The sequence below is a fragment of the Dendrobates tinctorius genome, unplaced genomic scaffold (genome assembly GCF_039654945.1).
Source record: "Dendrobates tinctorius isolate UK_male_01 unplaced genomic scaffold, ASM3965494v1 ptg000011l, whole genome shotgun sequence".
NCBI lineage: Eukaryota > Metazoa > Chordata > Amphibia > Anura > Dendrobatidae > Dendrobates > Dendrobates tinctorius.
The window spans coordinates 38,496,518-38,514,326 of NW_027361679.1; the positions used below are offsets into that span (position 1 = coordinate 38,496,518).

Genomic DNA, 17,809 nt, shown 5'->3' on the forward strand with positions numbered 1-17,809 from the left:
TAGCTGTGGTGTGACTGGTTGCTAATGGCAGACATCATAGTGTCTACATCTTAAGAGCCCTGACTTCAATACACATGCAGAAGTGCTCGAACCAGCAAGTAGAGACTGGCACTAACTTTGAAGATAAAAAAAAAAAAAAAAAAAAAAAAAAATCAAGCAAAGTGACTAGTTGAGATTCCACAGTCTCAAAATATTATATATATATATATATATATATATATATATATATATATATATATATATATATATATATCTCTCTATCTATCTATCTATCTGTTTCAGTAAAAGACCTTATTCAGTTATATGACATCCAAGCACTACAAGCCGATACCTCAGGGGCCACTTCTGGAGTACTGGATTTGGGCCTTCTTTCAGATTCCCTTTTCCTTGCGCTCACTTTGTCTTGAGATCCTTTAAAACCATCTCGGGAGGTACTACTTGATGAATGCATTCTTCGGTCACCCTCAGGTCTTCTGTTCCTGTCGTGTCTCTGGAAATCATCACTCTTATAATCAGACGCCTGCTTTCCTTTGGAGCTGACAACCCTTTTTGCACTTCCAGACAGCCTTTGAGGTGGAGGCCTTGCTAAATGAGAGGACGGTTTTTGCCTCTTTGGTTCAGACATTTCAACTCGATCACTTTTTCTTTTTGACCCTTTAGGGGATAAAAAAAACAAAAAAAAAACAACAATTTTCCATTAAGATTACCAAAATTATAAAATTAAAAGAATATATTTATAGCATTTATACAGAAACTATGTTCTAGAGTAGGATGCTACATTTCAGCCCTACTGAAAACCATAGCTATTACGATGTTATTTTGTTTCTATCACGTGACATACCGTATTTTTCACTTTGTAAGATGCACTTTTCTCCCCAAAATTTAGGAGGAAAATAGGGGTGCGTCTTACAAGGCGGATATACCTTATCTGTGCTGCCGCCGCGCTCTGTCCCGTGCTGCGTGGGGGGCTCTGCCGTTCCGTCCTTGCTTTCCTGTGCGGTGGATTCCTTCCAGAAAAATGGCCGCCGCACACGCGCAGAGATGGAGATCTCGGCACAGAGGACCGCGCAGGCACCACCCCCGGTAAGGCCTGTTTCAGACATCAGTTTTTTGCTTCAGTTAAAAAACGCTAAGATGGCGGACGGACCGGGGGGAGAGAGGAAGAGAATTTTTTCGCCGCCAGAACAGAGTTTAGGGTTAAATTTCCGAGCGAGGCAAATCCTCCGGGCATGCACAATGTCAAATGTGGATCCGGCCGCCGAAAAAACATTGCATGGTCCGTTCAGGCATGTCGGCGGACGCCAAAATTTTGGCGGATCCGTAAAAAAACGGATCAAACGGATGGCCATCCATCAAGATCTGCCGGTAATGCAGCTCAATGGGAAAAAAAAAAAAAAAAAAAAAAAGGATCCACCAAGCAAAATGGCGGATCCGTTTTTTTGGTACAACGGCAGATTTTGACGGATTTCAAAAAACTGATGTGTGAAACAGGCCTAAGCAATAAGACGCATGGATTATATGCACCACCATTCTATTAAAAAGTTTTTCCTATTTTTCTCCTCAAAATTTAGGGTGCGTCTTATAAAGCGAAAAATACTATATTCATATAAAACCGCACTACTTAAGCAACTAGTGAGTCCTATTTACACTGGACAAAAATGGCTTCATTTGTTTCCTGAATGATTGTTACAGAGGACCAGTTTTAGAATGTTAAACTGGACAAAAAAAAGGGATAATGGCTGCAGAGTTGAATAAAATGTCTCATCTCTGCTGTAGCAACAGTAGCTTGGAAATTTTAGATTCTACTTTCCCCTTCAACCAAGACAGCATTGGAAAAGATTAGTCTCTGGGGGCACGTACTTTTACGTTACCCAATCATGAATAGGCAGCAACATGTAATGGTGAGAAGAAAACCCTCCAGAAAAGACCTTAGTTTCTCCTGTGAGACATAGTGACAAAGCCATGCTCTCCGCCATGATTTCAGCACCTACTGTGTGTAGTACAGCAGAACTGTGTCTCTTTAGAAACATCTCAAGACACAGTCAGCTCTAGACTAGAGGTTGCACTGACACACAGCTCTGTTGTACTCTGTACAGTAGATGCATATATCACAGCTGGGAGTCACTACGTCTCACAGGAGAAAACCTGCTCTAAGTTTCTGTAGCATATCCTTTCCTCCCCCCCCCCCCTCTCTGCATATGACTGGGCAGTGTCAAGCAGATAAAAAATAAATGAAGTACACGATTCTAGAAAAGCTAAGAGCAAAGTTTCTCCTGTGAGTGGGAAAAAAAAAAAAAAAAAAAAAACCAGGAAAAAAAAAAAAAGTACACGTCCACAAAGACGAATCTCTGCTAATGCTCCTTGGTTAAGGGGAAGTTAAAATCTAAAGTTTACAAGCCAATGTCTCCACAATGGTACTGAAAAGTGTAAACTACTACTTATTCAGCTTGTGAGCCTCTATTTCAAGATGTAGCCAGTTCAACACACCAAAACTGAAAGGTCCCCTTTAAAATGGGTAAAAAAACATTTACAACGCCTAAGGCTAGTTTCACACTAGCGTTTATGAGCGCAGCGACGGCCTGAGCACGGCCGCCGCTAAGCCCCGCCCCCTGCCGGTAGCTCCGCCCACCGGCGCATGACGCTGCATGCGCCCCCTATCTTTATCACAGGGGGCGCAGGCCGTGCGCAGTATGCGTTTGGCGGCGCATGCGTCCTTTTGACGGTGCAGTTTGGTTGCGTCGGCGCACCGTCAAAAGGACGCATGCGCCGCCAAGTTAGCTCCTCCCCTGCAGTATACACCCTCTCGCTGGCTGGGAATTCCCCAGTTTGGTGAAAAAAGCAGTAGGAGCATTATACGAATGACAATCATAACTGTCAAAACCTAAAAAAGCTACAGTGAGCCAATAGGCCAAACAGGGTGGGTACTGTGTCCCCCAATGATTGGCTCGGAGAAAAGGATTTTACGGTGAGTACACAAAAATCCGTATTTCTCTTATGCCTCATTGGGGGGGGACACAGACAGTGGGACGTCCTAAAGCAGTCCCTGGGTGGGGAGCATACAACTGCTAATACCCCATGTACCACTGGCTTAACACTGTGGTACTGCAGATTGCAGGATGCGTCTGCCAAGAGCAGCATCCACAGAGGCCTGAGCATGAATTTGGTAATGTTTTGTAAAGGTATGCAGGCTGGACCAAGTCGCAGCCTTGCACACAGGCCTGAGAATGAATTTGGTAATATTTTGTAAAGGTATGCAGGCTGGACTAAGTCACAGCGTTGAAGACCTGTTCTGCCGACGCCTGGTGCCGAATGGTCCAAGAGGCGCCCACTAAGCGGATAGAATGCGCCTGAATCCCTACTGGGACAGGTGTGTCCCAGACACTGTAGGATTCCTAAATAGCCAAGCAAATCCACCTGGCTAGCGTGGTTTTTGAAGCGGCTAGACCCTTCCTATGCCACTGTGGAAGTACGAACAGGGCATCTGACTTGTGGAAGGGAGACGGACAGAAGGAAGGCCAAACAATTTCTTCACTGAGATGAAAAGATGACCCGACTTTGGGCAGGAAAGACGGGGATGTCCTGAGAGCTGCCTCGTCCTGATAAAAATTCAGGAATGGAGGACGGCAGGACAGGGCTGCCAATTCAGAATCGTGTGTAATTGACGTAATTGCCTCTAGAAAGACCACCTTCCAAGAGAGAATAGCTAGTGGTACGTCCTGCAGTGGTTCGAAAAGAGCCTCCTGTAAGGCTTCGAGAACCAAAGTTAAAAGTCCCAAGATTCCAATGGCCCTTAAAATATAGAGGCGCCACCTGGGCATGCATGTCCATCCTGCTCCGAGTACCCCCCTGACGGTTGATATACGCCACAGCCGTGGCGTTGTCGGATTGGATCCTGATGAGGTGACTTGGGAGGAGATGGTGGAAACTCAGTAGAGCTAATTTGATCACTTGAATGTCCAAGATGTTGATGGGGAGACGTGACTCTCGAATTAACATAACGACCCTGTGCCGTGTGGTGACGAAGAAAAAGCCGCCCACCAGCCTAGGAGACTGGCGTTGATGGTCACCACCGACCATCATACTGGGAGAAAGAACTTCCCTTAACTCAGGGAGGATTTCAGTGTCCCCCGCTTGGGGGCTCGTCTGACCCGCAGGGACAGAAGGAACCGGCGGTCCAGGGAGAACGGGTTCTTGTCCCAAGTTAAAAGCAACGCATGTTGTAAAGGGCGGAAATGGAACTGTGCGAATGGGACTGCTCCCATCGCTGCCACCATGTTTCCAAGAACTATCATGCTTGAAACGTATGGAGTGAGAAACCGGTCAGGAAAGAGTCCACGCTGCCGGTTGTCAGGCTCGGGCCTTTTCTGGAGTGAGAATGACCAACCCGCGGGAAGAGTCCAAGATCAATTCCAAAAAGGAAATCTGCTGGACTGGTGTTGGGGAAGACTTTTCGAAGTTTATCTTCCGACCCAGGCGAGAGTATATTTACTGTGATATCCACGGATTTCTCGCAGGCTGGAAGGGATGGACCCTTGATCAGCAGGTCGTCCAGATACGGCAGTACCACCACTTCTCGAGCGTGGAGAATGGCCATGACAGCCGCCATGGCCTTGGTATAGACCCTGGGGGCGGTGGCGAGACCGAAGGGCAAGGAAACGAACTAGAAGTGTTGTTCTCGAATTGCAAAACGCAGGAACTGCTGGATGATAGGGACTCTCCCTTTTGCATGGAGGCGACACCGATCGGAGGAATTCCATTCGGAATCGCCGTACTTTGACTAACTTTTTTAACAGCTTGAGGTCCAGTATAGACCGCAGCGTTCCTTCCTTCTTTGGAACCACAAAGAAAGGTTTGAATAAAAAAACGCTGAACCATTCGTCATGATGGACCGGAAGGATGACTCCATCCCTTTGCTGCACATGAACGGCCCGAAGGAAGGCTGTGACTGAATGACAGCAGACGGCCGCCTACTTTGTCGGTGTCTGCCGGATACACAAGTCATTGAGTAGATGGGATCTGCTTCCTTAGATCCAGATACTGTCGGCCTGGGTTTCCAAGAGCAGTTAGGTCTGTGAGAGACCTGGGAACCTCTGTCTGCACGCAGGGACCGACCTGATCCAGAAGAGAAGGTTGTGGAGGACCAGCTGGAGCTGTTGCGAAAAGGTCGAAAAACGAGTCTGCTGTTGATTCCGAAAACGGCCGGGCAGCCCTTTGTTGGGGAAGAAACCTACTGTTCCCCCCAGAAGTGTCAGAAATGAGCTGGTCTAGTTTCTTGACCAAACAGGCAACCAGTTTGATACAGAGAAGTTGGAATCTGCCCGCCAGTCGCGTAGCCATAGGGTTCTTCTGATGGAGACTGCATTAGCGGTTGCCTTAGCAGTGCAATTAGCGGCATCTAAAGAAGCGTCTACTGCAAAATCCGTGAATTATCTGCTTGGCGACACTGGTTGTCTCCGGAGGAGGATTGCTAGCTTGGAAGGCAGTAATTAAGACTTTTGCCCAAGTGGCCATTGCCTTAGCCATTCAAGTCACCACGAAAGATGGGAAAAAAAAGTCACTCATGAAGCTCCAAAAACTGAACTGGCGAGGTAGCCAATTTGACAATCGGAGGGGTTTCTGACTGAAGAGCCCTCAGAAACGGATCGAAGCATTTTAGGCACAAAGCACAATACAGGAGGATCCACCGAGGGGGACTGTAACCAATCCTTCATTAGATCTGAAGGGGTATTTAGCCTCAATAGGCTTTTGCCCTGTGAACCGCTTATGTGGTCGGTTCCTACGTTTCTAGACAATGGCCTTCAACTCCGGATGGCTGGCAAATACCCTGCGTACACGTTTAGTCTTCTTAAGGGAGATAACGTGTTCTGGAGCGGGAATATTCTCCTCGTCCAGCGTTAGAAACTTGTTGACTGACTGTCAGAGAATCAAGCGATTCATGGACATTTGGGGAATTCTGAGGGACTGACATGTCAGACTTGAATTCAGAGACATGTTCTCTGTGAACATTAGGAGAGGGAGAGCAAGAGACAGAACTCGCCGATGCTGAATCGCAAGCGTGACTAGGGGACGCATCATGGTCCACTTTCTAGAGACCTGAGGATTCCTTGAACGAGCACGGCACCTGCTGGCGGACGGTTCCTGGCCATCGTCAAAGCCATCCTCTGGCGGTAAAGACTCGTTCTGACTTAAAGAGGATTCCAGGAGGAGCCTATAGCCTTGGTCAGTGACTCCACAGACCGGGACAAGGACGGGGCCCACACAGGGGGACTAAACGCAGGGAGCACCTTGCAGCTGCGGCGGATGGAGTTTCAGCACAAGCCGGGTCGCAATCCGTGCATAGCAGATTAGTCTGGGTACTGAGCAAGGCAGACTTGCAATAGGTACCAGCGGTAAAGAACGCAGTGCACTTATTAGCCCTCTTTTTTGCTTCCTTAGACTGAGACACAGTGCCAGTGAAAGGGTTACAAGCAGAGCCTGGGCTGCAGCTGCAAGGAATATGCAGCGAAGGGGTTAAGGTTTTCTCTGAGAGCAGATGCAGCTTACCCGCAGTCCTGACGCTGTGTCCCTGGGAGGAATATTGGTGGCCGTGTAGCGTCACCAGGTCCTGTCCATCCGTGCGCGCACCCCCACAGCCGTCATAGAGCCCGAGAAGCAGAGAAGGGGTTAAGGATATGGCCCCCAAGACTAGCAGGGTGCCTCTCGTACAGAGCAAGAGGCGCCAAAGACGTGGCGGCGCTAACAGTGGGCGGTGCTATGTAAATTGTGGTCTAGTAGACCGAAAAGTCGGGGACTAAACTTTTGGGCCTACCCGCGGCGAGCGCCGGGGTGAAGCCGCCTCTGAGACTCAGTCAGTGCTTCTCCCAGGGACCAGGACCCGAACCCATACCTCCAATCCGGTGCTCGCTCCGTCTGCTATGTCTAGGAGCCTGCAGGTTTCATCCAATCTCAGATCCTGAGGTAAAAAAGTTCCCGGGCGATGTAGCAGAGCCGGAGAGGTTGTTACAGGGGTATTGCTCAATCGATCCACCCTATGGGCAGGGGGACGGAGAGCTATGGTGCTGATTCAGGGCATCCGAAAGAGCTGGTCAAATCTTCTCTGTGCGTTCCGTGCGCTCGCCGTTGTATCCGTGAGGGGTACTGGGACTGTAAAGGAACCATCTCCAGAAGAATCAGCCCCAGTCATCGCAGGAAAGTGTACGGGGAGGTATACTCCGCGTGCTTGCCTGTTGTTGGTTTGGGGGAGAGCGGGCCGTAGAAAGGAACCGTCGCCCCCTTCACTCTATTAAAAAATAATTTACAGAAAATTCAAAAATAAAATAAAAACGGTGGGGTCTGTAGCCAGACCCAAGTGCCTCCTACAGACACTAAGCAAGAACTGGGGAATTCCCAGCCAGCGAGAGGGTGTATACTGCAGGGGAGGAGTTAACTTTTTTCTGTGTTTACTTAGTGTCCTCCTAGTGGCAAGCAGCATAACACCCACTGTCTGTGTCCCCCAGTGAGGCGTAGGAGAAATGTTGTTTTAGTCTTTAAATTTTTCATTTTAGGAAAAATATCAGTTGAAAACAGACCTCAAAATTTGTTGTGCAATTTCATCCGAATATACAGATACCCCATGTGGTCGAAAACTACTTTTGAGACAGAGTGCTAAACTCAGAAGGGAAGAAGCACTGTATTGGAGTTCAGATATTGCTGGCATGGTTTGAGGGTGCCATATCACATTGGCAGAGACCCTGATGTGCCAGAACAGCAGAAGCACCCCCCCGATAGGTGATCTCATTTTACAAACTACACCCCCCCCCCAAATGAATTATCTAGGGATTCACTGATCACATTGTCACCACATGTGCCTCACAGAATTTTACACCATTGGGCAGTGAAGAGTGAATTTCATTTTTTTTTTTAAATCACAAATGTTTTAGCCCAAAATTTTTAATTTGCACACCAATTCTGGATTCCTATTAATATTGGTTGTGCACTACACTGCGGTTTTGGTGCAATTCCGTGCATCCAACACCGCTGCAGATCCGCAACAAAATCTGCATCGTGTGCACATAGCCTTAAGGTACTGTCACACTTAGCGATGTACCAGCGATCCCCACCAGCGATATGACGCTGTCAGGATCGCTGGTACATCGCTAAGTGGTCGCTAGTGAGCTGCCACACAGGCAGATCTCACTAGCGACATCGCAGGGGACGGGGATCGCTACTTACCTGTCACACCAGGCGATCTTGCGTCCTCCCGCCCGGCTCCACGCGTCGCTCGTCCTCACAGCAGGAAGCGCCACAGGAAGCTGACGACGAGAAACAGTCCTGAAGGTTCTCGCGCGATCAGCGATAATCAGCGGGGGAGCCGGTCGTAGGTAAGTATCAGACAGAGATATCGCTAGCAATATCGCTATAACGTCACTAGTTATAGCGATATTGCTAGCGATATCTCTTAGTGTGACATGCCCTTTACACAATTTTCTGCAGATTTTATCTATTGTAACACCAAGTGCTGGAATTTACAGGATATCAATATATTTCTGTAGGAAATAGTAAATAGCTTACCTTTTTTCTCATTCGCATCCTGCTCACTTTCAGGGTTATACAATTCATCATCTTGATCTGGAGCCTCAGTTAAAATGTCATCCAAAACATTAACTTCACCATCTGAGGGAGAAAAAAAAACTAAGAGTAAAACACTAGAGACACCCTTTTAACAGTTCCTTTTAAAAAATTGCTTCACTGAAATTAGAAGGGCTCAAGTTGCATACTAGTTCTTTTTTATCCATAGATGTCACTGTCACATTTACAGTTGCTGGCTTTCGGGACTCTGGGATAGCTTTATGGTCTTGAACATATGTCACACATGCAGTCCCTGCCATGCTTAAAAGAAAATCGGACAACCAGGTTTGTTATCCAATCTGAGAACAGCATCAAGTAGACACAGAAACCCAGATTCCAGCTTTAGGTTATTTAGGCAGTTTTATTAACCATGCTGTTCTGTTCGGTCAAAAATGACCGTTTTTGAACGTTGATATTTTTTAAAAAAAATTCATTATGCGGTTCTGAAACTTGTGGTTACTTCTATTTTCCTAATTTGAGGGGTTCTTTCTAAGGGTACTTTTTTTTTTTTCTTTTTTGGTTTAGTTTTTGCGCCACATTTTTTTTTTTTTTTTTACACTTGTACTGTCCCGGTCAAAAATGACCAAATAGCATTTTATGCTAATTTCAGCCATTTTTTCAGTAAAACAAATGAGTTATAATTTCTTTTGAGACTACTTATTGCATCTACTATTGTTTATGAAGTAAACAGTTGCTTTAGGTGCAGATTTACACATGCTTTCAGTACAAACCATACGCATTGGCTTTCAGTACAGTTATGTGCAATTTTTTTTCTCTGTATGTTATTTACCCTGCTTTTCCTTGAAAAATAAATAAATTCAGTTGTCACCAAAACTGATTTTTTTTTTTTAATTTTTTTAAATTATTTTTACTATTTTTTTCAAAATGTTTGCACGCATTTTATGCTATAGTTAATTTTAGTTATAGTTGTTATAGTAGTAGTAGTAGTAGTAGTAGTAGTAGTTTTAGTTAGTTAAGCTCAAATTTGTAATTTCTGTGCAGAATTCAATAAGTCCTTGTAACCTTTATAAACACAAAATAAAAAAATTGAGTTTTGTTTTTTTTTATTTTTTTTTTATAATGACCAACCATGTTCACATACAGTATAATAATGCAACAGGTATTCAAAAAAAAAATTTTTTTAAGTAGCTAAAACAGCATTTTAAATAGGTCCGGTCAAAAACGACCGGAGCAGTACAAGTGTATAGTGGAAACGAACAGAATAGCAGGGTTAATATAACTGCTGCAGTTCTGCTAGTCGCTTGATGATGAGCTTACCCCACCTACCAACTGACTACTATTTTCCTACACTAGGCAGGAATCTACCAATGATGGTGGGGAAGGGATACTCCCCCTTTACATGAAGGGGGAGTTACAAGTGTGATATGTAATGGTCGCTCTGCTCTACTGATTTCACAGCAGAGCTCTGCGCGATTATAACTGACATCTGCAGATTTCTCTCATCTTCAATCTCACAGGCAAGCCAGTGCAACAATACAGCAGAGCTCAGAGAGCTAAAAAAACGTGTTTACAAGACAACGAATTTCAGTTCTACAGTATTGTGTTAGTTACATGTCTCATATTGGTAAGTCCCCTTCATGTAAAATAAGCTCTGGAGGCAGTTATCTTCTGGGCAACATCCACCCACTGAGTCTGGAAGAGACCATTTACATAAAGTGATAAAAGAGGAATTTATTAACAGGGTAACTGATGGGACATACAGGTATCACTTTTTTACAGCAGCCTATAACCTGTATGCCCATACTGATAGCTTAGATCAAATTTAGTGACAGAAACCCATTAAAACTATTTAAACTCCTGCTAACTAAACCACTTAAATAGCTATGTTGGGGACTTGGCTGATTATGTGAATGAGGGGCTTTGGTGCACTCTAGGCATGGCCACAAGCACACTATGTTATGTCCCCAAAATTTGCATTCTTGTCCTTTACAATAACATGATTAACAGAGTTGAAGTCAATCAGTGGCTCTTGAACCCTCACAGACACTGCAGTCGTGTTCACAGATTCATTGAGTATTGCAGACAGAAGCCAAAGAGAACACCACAAGTACGGGCTACTGCGTACGTGCAGAGGAGGCTATGTGTTTTGGTGGTGACAAGACGGCCTTTAACCCCTTAACGACCGCCGATACGCCTTTTAACGGCAGTAATTAAGGCCACTTAAACCACAGTGCCGTTAATTCATGGCGCTGTGGAGAAAGTAAATGGCGCCCCCCAGTGTCGGATTTTTCCCCCCAGAGAACATGAATGTGGTCGGTTTTTACCGACCCCGCTTTTGCGATCGCTGTTATTAACCCTATAATGGCGATCGCCAAAAAAAAAAAAAAGCCGCGATTTTGCATTCAATTTCTCTTTCCTCTGATGTGATCGCACATCAGAGGAGAGAGAAATAGGGTCCCCGATTCCCCCCCCCCCCCCCGGTGGTCCTGGATTCCCTCCCGGTGGTCCTCTGTCCCGCCGGCGTCCTCCGGTGGGCGCTGCCATCTTGGATCCAGAAGAAAATGGCAGGCGCATGTGCAGTGCGCCCACCGCGAATCTGCCGGCTGGCAGATCCATTTTGATCACTGATAAAATATCAGTGATCAAAATGAAAAAAAATAATAACACCCCCCCCCCCCCACACCCCCTTAGTTAGGCAAACATAATGAAATAAAGAAAATATTTTTTTTTTTCATTTTCCCATTAGGGTTAGGGTTGGAATTAGGGTCAGGGCTAGAATTAGGGTTGGAATTAGGATTAGGGCAAATTAAGATTAGGGTTGGAGCAAGAATTGAGGGGTTTCCACTATTTACCAATTTTGGGGGTCTAATTTCTCCTGTTACCCTTGGGAAAATAAAAAAAATTGGGGGCAAAAAAAAAAAAAAAAAAAAAAAAATCACTTGTGGAAAATAGACTTATTTTCACGGCTCTGCGTTATAAACTTCTGTGAAGCACTTGGGGGTTCAAAGTGCTCACCACACATATAGAGAAGCTCCTTGGGGGGTCCAGTGGGTTTCCACTGTTTAGGAACATCAGGGGCTCTCCGAACGCAATATGGCATCCGATCTCAATTCCAGCCAAATCTGCGTTGAAAAAGCCAAACGGCGCTCCCTCCCTTGCGAGCTCTGCCGTGCGCTGAAAGAGTGGTTTACCCCCACATTTTGGGTATCAGCGTATTCAGGAGAAATTGCACGACAAATTTTGTCGTTCATTTTCTCTTTTAACCAGGGATGTGGAGTCGGAGCTCATTTTGGTGGAGTCGGTATAAAATGGAACGACTCCTAAAATATATAATAAATTGGGTACAGTAGTAGTTCAGTGCCAAATGTGCTGAATATTTTTTCATAGGAATTTGGGAAAGTTATGAAATGTCCTATAAATGACTGTTCTATTCCTGATCTAAGGCTACATTCACACACCGCGTTTTTCCTGCGTTTTTTGAGGATACGTTTTTCAGTTGCAAAAGCAGATCAGCTTTTTAAAAAACCGCATCACCTGAAGGGTATGTGCACACATAGTTTTTTGTCTCTGCGGATTTTGTAGAGAAAACCGCAGGAAATCCGCAGGACAAAGTGCAGCGGTTTATCTGCGTTTTTGCCCTGCGGTTTTACACCTCATAATGGATGAGGTGTAAAACTGCAGCGTTTCTGCACCAAACAATTGACATGCTGCGTTTTGAAAACCGCAGCAAAACCGCGCGGAAAAAAAACGCAGCATGTGCACAGCTTTTATTTCCATAGGAAATAAAGGTACTGTACAACGCAGCAGAATCTGCTGCGTTTCTGCAGAGCCAAAAACGCTGCGGAAACGCAGCAGAAACCGCAAAGTGTGCACATACCCGAAAGGTTTTTGAACTCATAGATAATGTTTTCAATAGCAAAAGCAGATTAGAAATCGGCTCTATATATCCATTTATCCATATCTGTACCAAAAAGAATGAAAGCCGGATAGCACACAGACTAACACTCCTTTTTTTTAGCATGTCAGGTACACCTCATAGCTGCCCAAAAGGACGCCCAGGACAGGCATTGCTCGTCTTCAGTAACATCAAAATCAACTGATAGTTGGAATAAATAGACTGCATTCATCACCACATCTTCTTAAGGTGCAGGCTTTATTTTCAAGTGTAGGGGTGTGAAGTATGAGGTTCTGCAGCAGCTGAGGTGTGCAGTATGAAATTCTTCCCCCCTAGGTTTGATCCTGGCTACTCCTATAGTGTGAACGTAGCCTGAGGATCTAGGCTTTATCTTAGCCGAGATAAGACAGTGTGTGTGTGTGGATATATATATATATATATATATATATATATATATATATATATATATATATATATATATATATACACATACATACACACATACATACCAAAAGTTTGGACACACCTTCTCAATCAAAGCGTTTTCTTTATTTTCATGACTATGAAAATTGTAGATTCACTCTGAAGGCATCAAAACTAAATACATGCTACATTCATACTACATATATACTACATGCAACATACATACTACATGCATGCAACATGCATACTACATACATACTACATATATGCTACATACATACTACATGCTACATACATGCTACATGCTACATACATGCTACATGCTACATACATACTACATGCTACATACATACTACATGCTACATACATACTACATGCTACATACATACTACATGCTACATACATACTACATGCTACATACATACTACATGCTACATACATACTACATACATACTACATGCTACATACATACTACATGCTACATACATACTACATGCTACATACATACTACATACATACTACATGCTACATGCTACATACATACTACATACATACATACTACATGCTACATACATACTACATACATACTACATACATACTACATACATACTACATACATACTACATGCTACATACATACCACATACATACTACCTGCTACATACATACTGCCTGCTACATACATACTGCCTGCTACATACATACTGCCTGCTACATACATACTGCCTGCTACATACATACTGCCTGCTACATACATACTGCCTGCTACATACATACTGCATGCTACATACATACTGCATACATACTACATGCTACATACATACCACATATATACTACATACATACTACATACAATACATTCATACAATACACACATAGACATACAGTACATATAACATAGAGTAACATACTTACCAATACTTGTCACATTGTTCCCCGAAGCCATTGTCTTTTACGGAATAAATATTAACATAACAAACCACAAAAATACTCACCCACGATCCGAAGCAGTCCACGAGTGTGTCCCACGACGATCTTGGGTAGACAACGGCAGCATCAGCTGATGCCGCCGTTCTCTACGGGCTGCAGGAATCCAATGACGGAAGGTAGGTATCCTTCCGCACTGTATTCCTCCGCCACTTAAAAAAAAAAAAAAGTCCCTAGTCTCACTTTATGCCATTGCTGTGTGGGAATTTCCCACGCAGCAATGGCATAAAGTGAGACTAGGGACTTTTTTTTTTTTTTTTTTTTTTTAAGTGGCGGAGGAATACAGTGCGGAAGGATACCTACCTTCCGTCATTGAATTCCTGCAGCCCGTAGAGAACGGCGGCATCAGCTGATGCTGCCGTTGTCTACCCAAGATCGTCGTGGGACACACTCGTGGACTGCTTCGGATCGTGGGTGAGTATTTTTGTGGTTTGTTATGTTAATATTTATTCCGTAAAAGACAATGGCTTCGGGGAACAATGTGACAAGTATTGGTAAGTATGTTACTCTATGTTATATGTACTGTATGTCTATGTATGTATTGTATGAATGTATTGTATGTAGTATGCATGCCGTATGCATGTAGCATGCCGTATGCATGTAGCATGCCGTATGCATGTAGCATGCCGTATGCATGTAGCATGCCGTATGCATGTAGCATGCAGTATGCATGTAGCATGCAGTATGCATGTAGCATGCAGTATGCAGCATGCTGTATGTAGCATGCTGTATGTAGCATGCTGTATGTAGCATGCTGTATGTATGTAGCATGCAGTATGTATGTAGCATGCAGTATGTATGTAGCATGCAGTATGTATGTAGCATGCAGTATGTATGTAGCATGCAGTATGTATGTAGCATATATGTAGTATGTATGTAGTATATATGTAGTATATATGTAGTATATATGTAGTATATATGTAGTATATATGTAGTATATATGTAGTATATATGTAGTATATATGTAGTATGTAGCATGCATGTAGCATGCATGTAGCATGCATGTAGCATGCATGTAGCATGCATGTAGCATGCATGTAGCATGCATGTAGCATGCATGTGGTATGTATGTAGCATGTAGTATGTATGTATGTAGCATGCATGTAGTATATATGTGGCATGCATGTAGCATGCATGTAGCATGCATGTAGCATGCATGTAGCATGCATGTGGTATGTATGTAGCATGCATGTAGTATATATGTGTTATGTATGTAGCATGCATGTAGTATGTATGTAGTATGTATGTAGTATGCATGTAGTATATATGTGGTATGTATGTAGTATGTATGTAGCATGCAGTATGTATGTAGCATGCATGTAGTATATATGTAGTATGTATGTAGCATGTAGTATGTATGTAGCATGCATGTAGTATATATGTAGTATGTATGTAGTATTTTTTTTTTTTTTTTTTTTTTTTTTAACATTTAACACATTAGCCGGATGATGGGACTACTACTGTCCCATCATTGGCTAATGTGTCAATCACTGTCATGGTAGCAGGCATCGCCAGATGGGACTTATAGTCCCATCGGACGATGCTTGCACAGACCCCCGGACATCAGCACAGCCCCCCGGCAGGCCGGCACAGCCCCCCGGCAGGCCGGTACAGACCCCCACAGGGTGCACAGACCACCTGCAGGCCGGCACAGACCCCCACAGGGTGCACAGACCACCGGCAGGCCGGCACAGCCCCCCGGCAGGCCGGTACAGACCCCGGGCAGTCCACACAGCCCCCCGGCAGGCTGGCAGAGACCCCCGGAAGGCCCGAAATGACGGCGCATCATGATGCGCACACACCGCGCATCATGATGACGTCAGGCTGTCAATCAACTTTGAACTTCCGATTCCGACTTCCGATATTGAAAAAATATCGGAAGTCGGTATCGGAATTCCGATACAGCAAGTATCGGCCGATACCCGATACTTGCGGTATCGGAATGCTCAACACTAATCACCATCAGTTCACATGATATAACTCTGCACATACAAGTACAACATTCACTCAAAAGCCATAGCTCTATCAGGTTCACTATAACTACAAGCTTTACCTCAGACAATGCACATGTCTCCGTTTTATCAGTGTCATACAAAGCAATGACAAAGGAGGTAAACAACGCTGCCACTCATCACATACAGAGGACCAGACCTGCTGCTTTTCTCATATTACCCACTCCACTTAAAAAGGTGCAATTGTTCCTAATACATTAACACAACTAAATGAGACATTATAGCAGTTCAATGGTTTTATTTAGTTGTATTCTGTATTTTTGCATTGCCAGCAATTGGTTGTCACTGTAGCATGTGGAAAGAAATCCTATCATTGATGACCCTTTACAAGCCACCGGAATGGTAAAACCACTTTACTGGTATAATATAAAAAAAAAATTGATTTTAATTCAGATGTATCAGGCAACTTTATCTGCATTGCCATCTGTGGGCACATTTTGCATCCGGATTTATATAGTAACAGTTTAAATATAGAAGAGTTTCCTGTGTATCTAAAAATAGGCTGTATACGGATGATCCATAAGGGATTAGATTTTTGTTTGCAGACCCATAAACATGAATAGGCAAGTATCATTAAAATATGTAAGAGTACTACATGCAGCCAGTTTTTCCAAAGTTGGATGCACATATAATATTCCGGCCTTAAAGTGGTTGTCCAGTCTAAACTTATAAGCCTGTGGTCACTGACTGCAGATTTATGACCCCCCTTCACCCACTGCAGAGGATTCGCCAGTCTCTGAGCAAGGACCAGTGGGTACATATTCCTGGCCAGAGCCAGTCTAGTAGGCACGCCCACTGGATGGCCATGTGTCTAGATGTGAAGCAGCCATACTCAATACAAGTGTATGGAGCGATGCCGCACCCACTGGACGGGTTCTGGCCAGTAATATGCATAACACTATGTACCTATTGGTTCAAGCTCAGAAACCGGCAAATCCTCCCAGCTCACAGTGAGTGCACTGGGGGGATTCCTAGGTCTGCAGTTACACAGAGTGAATGTAGACTTATTAATTTAGACCTGACAACCCCTTTAATCTGAGACATTATCCCTGGGCTCTGACAGTTGAAGGGGGGGGAGAATTACATGGCAATTCTATTTATTCATGATGGATAGCACAGATTGATTTTGTATCATATCCTAATATCTCAGTAAATTATAATGGGTCAGTCAGCTTCAGAAAGGCTACAGAAACCTGGCAGAACTAAAGCAAAATGGCAGGTCGAACAGATACCAAGAGAACAGAAGGATATTTATGTTGCCGAAGCTTGCATGAAGCAGCAACCAGCAATAATCCTTTATTTCATCTACTATATGATTGCTAGATCATGAGTGTACAATATATTCATGTCCCTGTAGACGTTAACCCCTTCACTACCAAGGGTGGTTTGCACGTTAACTCCCGGGCCAATTTTTACAATTCTGACCACTGTCCCTTTATGAGGTAATAACTCTGGAACGCTTCCATGGATCCCGGTGATTTTGACATTGTTTTCTCGTGACATATTGTACTTCATGTTAGTGGTAAAATTGCATTCAAATAACTTGCGTTTATTTGTGAAAAAAACGGAAATTTGGCGAAAATTTTGAAAATTTCGCAATTTTCCAACTTTGAATTTTTATGCCCTTAAATCACAGCGATACGGCACACAAAAAACTTAATACATAACATTTCCCACATGTTTACTTTACATCAGCACAATTTTGGAACCAAAATTTTTTTTTGTTAGGAAGTTATAAGGGTTAAAAATTGACCAGCGATTTCTCATTTTTGCAACACCATTTTATTTTTAGGGACCACATCACATTTGAAGCCACTTTGAGGGGTCTATATGATAGAAAACACCCAAAAGTGACACCATTCTAAAAACTGAACCCCTTAAGGTGCTTAAAACCACATTCAAGAAGTTTATTAACCCTTTAGGTG

At 43.9% G+C, this 17,809-nt stretch overlaps 1 protein-coding gene across 3 annotated transcripts in view; it reads right to left on the bottom strand.

Moving 5' to 3' along the window:
- The window catches only part of YTHDC1 (YTH N6-methyladenosine RNA binding protein C1), an 88,557-nt gene that overhangs the window by 52,905 nt on the left and 17,843 nt on the right, over nucleotides 1-17,809 (bottom strand). For all 3 annotated transcript variants that reach the window (XM_073541350.1, XM_073541367.1, XM_073541358.1), the window contains exons 2-3: nucleotides 8,551-8,652; nucleotides 332-654 (exon numbers count right to left, since the gene is read on the bottom strand). In XM_073541350.1, the coding sequence (XP_073397451.1) occupies nucleotides 332-654; nucleotides 8,551-8,652 (425 nt within the window). The remainder of the gene's footprint in view (nucleotides 1-331; nucleotides 655-8,550; nucleotides 8,653-17,809) is intronic.